Here is an 8,082-nt window from a genome sequence, read left to right on the forward strand (position 1 = left end):
ATCTTGCAGGCAAAAAGATTTTTGACAACACTGCACTAACAACTAAGATATCTTGCCGTGTTCAATTTAGAATTTGTTCCTTTAGACAACACAAGTACCCCTACTGTTTGGGCCATCTAGGAGAAGCAAACAATTAATTGACACCCTGCATGTTTGTTACTGTTAGTCTGGTCTGAAAATCATCTAGAAATAAAATGTGATTGATATGTTGTTTCAAATTATTATAAAAAGAAAAAAAAGTTTTGGGGCCGCCGTTTGGGAGACACCGGTGTGGGAACAGCGTCCCCAAATAGAGGATGCACTGCCGGCGTCTTTCATACAGTAGTGCCAGTGACTATTTGGAGCGCGCCGATGAAGATGCTCTGAAAATTCAATACGAAAATAAAGACGCTCCGGGTTAGAAATGGCGTACCTGTACGGATAGTATTTCAGGCAAGCTCAACCTGCAGACGCACCGCCAGTTGTGCCAGCTCCAACAGGGGATTAGGCTCGACCCGCAGATGCACCCTCCGCTCTGCCTGCAAGATCGAGTGCAAGATGGCGCAGAGGCAGCAGCCATGGGGGCTGCCAAGGGCTGTTGCTCGTCTTTTGTCGAGTGGCCCTAAAACCCATGTCCAGATGCATATACGTGGTAGCGAATCACGGGAAACTGTTGCAAGCACTCACTGAAGCGATCGTCAGCCGGACAGGGTGTTTCTGCACCCGGGTGCATATGCACCCTTTATTTAAAATACATATTAAATATATTTATAAATGTCAAAAAATATAAAAAAAAAGCCTCGCGTATACCTTGACATGATACATGCTTATAAAGTTGTTTCAGCAAAAACCGATATGTTTTGTGCCCTGTGCAAAAAAGATAAAATTTTGGTGCTAAAATAGTCTATTTCTCGAAGCATTGTTTGTCTTTTTTACACAAGATACAAAAATTATCGGTTTTATGTGAAACTTGATGCGCAGACATAGAACATGTCTCTCTACGTGTTAAATTTTTTTCCTAAATTTTTTACGTTTTTAAAATATGTTTTATATATAGGGTGCATATGCACCCAGGATCAGTTTTGGTTTTGCGTCGTCAGCCAGCCTACAAACATACCCCGATCCACACGTTTACTCAGCGAGCGAGGAACAGAATACGTACGGCCGGAAGCTGCATCTTACGCTGGCTGACAGTGCCTCACTTGTGAGTCAGGAGTTCGGTACACGGCAAGTTTCCCAGCTGCATTTTTTTATGCCTCACTTGCGAGTTGAGTAAATAAAACTGACACGTGCTGCTGGAGTGCTGACAAGTTGCCTCAGGTATAGCCGCCAAATCTTCAAAAGGCTTTCAAATGTGAAAATAACTTTTAGCACCTTTGAGCAACTCTCAAAACTGAAATATAAGTTTCCCTGTTTTGGAAGCAAGAGAGGTAGAATATCAATATACAAAGAGTTATCTGCTTAAGAATCTGGATCCTTTTCTTTTAAATGCTTACGGGTTCCAATTTATTTCCAAAAACTTAATAGTGGAGAATATAAAAAAACTTTTTAAAGATTTTTTTGAAAAAAAGAAACTGCCAACGTTGGACGGGCAAAATATTATTGAACCAAGTCTATTTTTCTCCCTTAAATTTTTTTTTTACTTTGCTCATATTTCCCCATTAAATTTTGGTTGGCTCACTAAACCCCCTAAACTATGGATAATTGTCCGTTTAGCCCCTGACCTGGTTCAAAAGGTTGGGACAAAATCCCAGGTTGTGGGTGTTTAGTGGACCATTAGTGATAATTTAGGCGGGTTTAGTGAACCTTGTAAAGTTTAGGGAAAAAATATGAGCCATGTGAAATGTTTAGGGTGGCGGGATGGACTTTTTTGCAATATTATTATACATAGATAGTTTGGTTTTAATCAACTCGCGGTTCTTACTAGCTTTTCAGTGTTAATGATATTCCCTTTAAGAAATACCTAAAGGAGAGCATGGAATATATTACATTTTTAGATCCCATTTCTTTTGGTAGAGCGACCGACACAATATAAGGTACAGATTGACTAAATGAAATGTCATATGCAGTCCAAAGAATCAGGTTGATCTAAGCGTAGATGTTCTAGACATAAAATAATAAAAACTTTCCTAAGAAAAGTTGATGTCTAAACTTTTAGATTAGGAAATAGTGTGATAAGAGCTTTTGCACAAAAAATACCTTCACTCTATATCCTTATCTTGAAGATATCTTGTCTCGAGGGTCTTTACTAGTCGGAGTTGGACAAAACACGAGATTTTTGGGAGGACGCTTCTCGGTATTTCACCTCTATCATATCAATACCCATTGTTAATTCGTCATATAAAATTGTCCAACATAAGGAACTGTTAGTCGCCAGTGTCATAGGGAAAACCCCACCAAATATATGTTTTAGTAGGGCCTTAATTAACCAGGCATAATTGTCAAGATGGCTTCATATAGTTCGTCAGTTAATGGATATTTGGTTAACTCAAATGCCGGATAGTTTTAGATGGGATTTAACTGCTTGTGAATAGCGGTCTAGATAACGGTTTCATCTGGATCCGAGTTCCAAAACGCCCCTCCCCACACTAGGTTCCTTCATAAATATATTTGTTATATAAAGGTGTTACTAAATGTTAAGATATTCATGTGGTTCCTTAATCAAAATTTGTTTTTAATAAAAAATACGTTGGCAAGACGAAATTGGCAAGGCAATTATAAATATTTTTTCCTGACGAAGCGAAACAATACAACAACTCTTCATCTCATGCCCCTTTTCTAGAACAATATGGCGTTCTTATCACCTCCAACTAATATCACAAATGTAAGAATCAATATGTACCTTTTTTTGCCGGACCATGGTCTGTGTTGGTGACTCACAAATCCCCTCTTTTGACGATTCAAAACTCGTAGGTGGTAGACGTGTCGGTGAGGTGAGCCATGTGTCTAGCTTAGTGGCCGAAGCTACTACAGATATGGCGGCAAGGATTTCCACGCAAAGAAGGTTGTGAAGGTAAAAATTGCAATGACGTTGAGAAGGCTCGGAATGTTGTACTGGAGGGGACCATGAAATGGCTCCCCTTCATGTCGAGCTTCATCCTTGAGATGTACTACTGTAATCTGTAGACTTGTAGTGCCCTTGGGGCCATGAGTGTAGGGATGCATGTATGGAGGTGATGGTGATGATTATGATGATGATGTACGCTTTTGGTTGTAGCTAGGGCTTACAAACTTCTTATAGCATTTATATACTGATGAGGTGATATATATTAACCCCTAATGTGATGGCGCGATTGCGGTGTTAGGATGGCACCCATTATTGTTGTGGTGGTAGGTTGACTCCATAGTTGTACGATGAACTTGTGTTCCACTTCTCATAATGATCATGCATCCTACACTTAGTTTATGATCTGGTGTTAACTTGTGAAGCTTTGTTATGATTTCATTGATGTTTCCAACGATACACTTTAATTGTTCTTATTGACTTATTCTGTTGTTTAATGTTATGTGGTGTATATATAGAGGCATCGAGGAGTCTACAGTTCACGGGAATTTTCCCAAATCAAGTCAATGGTTTCTTTAACATCCATTATCCAGGGTATGAAACTTTGGAGTAGGCATAAATGAAGTACTAGAGCTTTTTGGCTGATTAGGCAATGGTTGTTCAAGCTATGCCTATAGGAGAAGGAGCACCTTAGGCCTGAGAGAGTAGGTTGAAAACATTCGCCATTGTCAACCCGATTGTGGTGATCGTCAAAATTATGTTCTTCTGTTTTCTCTATGGTCAGATGTAATATGCAGTGACATGGTAAAGTCACTATATTTAGAACATGGTAAAAACATGCAGATTTACATGTGCAACCAAACATCTATGATTCTCACCAGCCGAGCAAAAAAAATTCATGCAGCCTACCGAACAAAGGGGAGAGTTTAAGATTTCGCGAGCTATCAAAGGAAGTGAATAGGGTTAAGTGCACTTTTGGTCCCTCAAATCTTGCAAAAGTATAATGTTGGTCCCTCAACTTTATTTTGGTCTACATCTACCCTCAAACTCTTAATTAAGTCTAATGTTGGTCTCTGCAGCGGTTTAATGATGGCTGAACGGTTTTTGACTCTCTCTTTTTTTGCCGTCATGAACACACATGGCCAGTTTTAATACACGTGGGATCATTTGTCCTCAGTCAACAAATAGAAGAAATCCCCTTGCCCTAACACACATGTGTGTCGCCTCCGCCTTTCTCGCTTGTTGCAGCTGTCCTCGCCACCAGTCGCCTTCGCCTTTTCTCCTGACGCAAAACCCTCACATGTTCGCGGATTTTACCTTTCTTGTCCGACTTATCCGCCCTTGTAGTATCAGGCACCGCCGCTAGCTAGGTGTTGAGGAAGAGTTAGGGTTACTACGCCAAAAGGATAATAACCATGATCATGAGCTCACCGACGAACGTTTGTAATGCTAGTTGCATAAATGATCTCGAGGTGAGATGGTCCTATGTGGCAAAAAAAGGTCAAAATCCGGCCAACCATCGTTAAACCGTTACTAGGGATCAAAATTAAACTTAATTAAGAGCTTGAGGGTAGATTTAGACCAAACATAGTTGAAGGATCAAAATTAGACTTTTGCAAGACATAAGAGACCAAAAATGCATTTAACCCAATTGAATAACATGACCCAAGTACCATTTTGGCGACCACTCCCCAAAAGCCACAAATAGGTGTAGTCTACCAACACGTCTCAAGTTCTTTTTGAGGCCATCATGCTTCCACTAGTGATAACTTTGACCCTCAAAAAATACCAGCAGTACTACAACTTATCTACTTTACATTGTCCAAATTCGTCAGGAAATAAACATGCCAGCGGAATCATTGGGACATTGGCATGATGGTCAAAGTACAGACATCCCCTTGTACATCAAGAATCTCGTCTTTCCCAGTTCCCACTACCTTTCTCCAAGCACAGAGCTTAAACAGTTCCTCCTACTAGTCCTAAATCCCATGTCGATCACAGGTACTCTCTGGGTCCAAACTAACACATAATAATAACTAGGGAAAAGAAGAAGAAATACAACAGCTACAGGCTACTATGACCATCACGTCACACGTCTTGCGCCGGGCCGACCTCGGCCGTGGCAGCGGCGACCTGGTTCCGGCGGTCGTCGAGCGCCTTCCCCACCCTGCCGCACGCGTGGCTGGCCCAGTCGTACCAGTGCAGCGCGACGTAGACGCCGAGGCCGGCGATGATGCCGTTGGCGATGGAGAAGGTGAGCGGCATGAGCGCCATGGTGACGAACGACGGGATGGCCTCCTTCATGTCGCCCCACTCGATGTCCTTGGCCACGCGCATCATCATGGCGCCCACCAGCACCAGCGACGGCCCGACGGCCCACGGCGGCACGCTCATCAGCAGCGGCGAGAAGAAGAGCGACGCCAGGAAGCACGCCGACACGGTTATCGCGGTCAACCCGGTCCTGCCGCCCTCCCTGATCCCCGCCGTCGACTCGATGTAGGTCGTCACCGTGGTGCTCCCGAGCGCCGCGCTCAGAACCGTGGACCCGGCGTCGACGAGGAAAGCCCGGTACTCGCCCTCGAACCCGCCGGCGCCGTCGGTGAATCCGCCGTACTCCGCCATGGAGTACATTGTGCTCGTGGTGTCGAGCACGTCCACGTACAGCAGCGTGAGCATGGCCAGCCACACGTTGCCGTGGCGGAAGCCGCCGAAGCTGAGCTGCCCGGCCGTGCTCTCGATCGTGTGGAAGTCGACAATCTTCTTGAAGTAGGAGAAGCCGGCATTCCCCGCCGGCGTGTCCGGGAAGACCGTGACGCTGGTGCCTCTGATCCATGACACGGCCGTGACGAAGACGATGCCGTATATCATGCCGCCCTTGACATCCCTGGCGAGGCAGGTGGCGGTGAGGAGGAAGCCCGCGGCGCCGAGCCAGAAGGTGGGGCTGTGCAGGGTGCCGCCGAGGCAGGCGCCGGTGACGGGGTCGGTCTCGGAGCAGGCGGTGAGGGTCACCAGCGTGGTCGGGCTGGCGCCGACGAGGCCCAGGCCCTGGTTCGCCTGAAGGCCCGTGAAGGCCAGGAACAGCCCGATCCCTACGGCCGAGGCGAGGCGGATGTTGCGCGGGATCAGCCGCGCCAGCTTCGACCGGAGGCCGACGGCGGAGAGAGCGAAGAAGACGATGCCCTCGAGCATGACCCCCGCGAGCGCCGTGCGGTAGGGGATGGACCCGGACCCGTGGAATCCGACCATGTTGTACGCGAAGTAGGCGTTGGCGCCCATCCCGGGGGCGAGGGCCAGCGGGAGGTTGGCGAGCGCGCCCATGGCGAAGGAGGCGGCCATGGCGGCCACGGCCGTCGCGACGACCAGGTCGCTCTTGGTGCGCGCCAGGCACTGCTGGTAACCCGGGTTAGACGTCCCCACCATGCACTCCGGCCCAGGAGCTACGGTGGAGTTGCCACCCACCGGCGTGCAGTCGTGCACGGTGCAGGGCCCGCCGGAGTCGGTGAGGATGGCGGCGTTGACGGAGATGATGTAGGCCATGGTGAGGAAGGTGGCGGCACCGGCGCGCAGCTCCTTGGTGAAGGAGCTCTTGCGCGCGTCGAGCTTGAAGTACCTCCCGACGCGGCTTGCCGCCACGGAGCGGTTCACGGCGGCCTCGGTCTCGGAGAACCTGTGCCACGGCGCCGTTCCTGTCATCGTCGCTCGCGCGCTTTCCCCTCTCTTGGTTCTCTCGTGATTATTACTAGGATCGAGGCCGCGACTTGTGAGCTGTGATAATGGCGGGTCGTCGAGCAAGAGGGACCCTGGGTCTTATAGGAGTAGGAGAGATATATCGTCGGAGGCGGCTCCACGCAGAGCGTCTTTTCGCGGGCGGGAACCGTGACCCACACTGAATTTCATGATGTCACTTTCTTCAGTTACTATCTAATTCAGGTAGAAACTGGTCGTAATTCGTGACGCATACGGAGGAGTTAGTATATCGCTGCACATTTTGAGGAACACTATAGTTTGTACTTTGTGCTAAAGCTAAGTTAGCAGTTTGTAAACCACACACGGCAGTTGCAGCCGTTTCTATTTTATAAGCTGTAAAGCAGAATGACACGTCACACGTAGTATATCAGTGCTTAGTTATGTAGACTTCTAACACACCCCACATGTATATGTAGTACCCGCTAGCTTCATCACAAGTAATGATGACCCAATTTCTTAATCAAAGTCTGGCTTCCCACAACAAAAGTTAAAGTTTGGTTAAGCAAGCAGGCCACGAGATACTTTGTGCTAGTATATTCCAACCTTCTATATATTTTTAACGCAAGTTGCGTGCGGTAGCGGTAGGTACTACGTGGCCTGAGGTATGCTTGTTTACAGCGCAACACAGGTAGTACGTACGTTGAAAACCCAACTTGAGCTAGGCGTACAAAAAAAAATTGATAAAAAAAAGTCCGCCTGATTTATTGACATTCATTCATAGTACTACAAAGAACCAAAAAGAAATAAAAATTAAAAACTGGTCTCTAGATCACATGGCGACGACAAAGTCGTGTCTCCTTCCTCGCCCCTCCATCACCGAAGATGGGCAAAACCTGTGGTAGGAAAGCTTGTTGTAGTACACAAACAACAAATTGTCGTGCTAATGCCTCAAGGGACCGGTGTGCCAGAGCAGCAAACATTGTGAAAGGTGAGATTCTTAGATCGGAAAAGTTGGACCAAAAACCACACCAACGAATAAGAAAAAAAAGAAAGGATCCAGAAGACATGTGGCCCACAACCTCACGGTTACTCCGACGAGGCTATACACACCAACGAATCGAGGATAGAGCGGAGAGAACCTTACTTAGACTTGAAGATGTAGCCGCTACCTCGCCATGTTGAAGAAGACACTGGAAAATAAGCTAAACAAAGAATAAGAATCCTTCCTAGCGGTGAAGTCAATGGTCTGCCACGTCAAAACCCTAAGGTTGATGCTTGGTTCCACCTCAAGATTCCGTCCAGCCCATATGCAAGCTATAGAAAAGGGAAAAAATGACTACCCCATGTAAGGTTAGCCCCATCCTAAAGAATGGGTTGGATCCACCACTTGAGAAAACGAAACCCTAGACGGT

At 46.6% G+C, this 8,082-nt stretch overlaps 1 protein-coding gene across 1 annotated transcript; it reads right to left on the minus strand.

Annotated features, from left to right (window-relative positions):
* Positions 1-4,850: 4,850 nt before the first annotated feature.
* On the minus strand, positions 4,851-6,676 carry LOC124699806 (adenine/guanine permease AZG2-like). Its single transcript, XM_047232048.1, has one exon. The coding sequence runs from the start codon at positions 6,674-6,676 to the stop codon at positions 5,072-5,074; it is 1,605 nt and encodes a 534-aa protein (XP_047088004.1). The 3' UTR covers positions 4,851-5,071.
* Positions 6,677-8,082: the final 1,406 nt, after the last annotated feature.

The sequence above is a fragment of the Lolium rigidum genome, chromosome 3, assembly GCF_022539505.1.
Source record: "Lolium rigidum isolate FL_2022 chromosome 3, APGP_CSIRO_Lrig_0.1, whole genome shotgun sequence".
NCBI lineage: Eukaryota > Viridiplantae > Streptophyta > Magnoliopsida > Poales > Poaceae > Lolium > Lolium rigidum.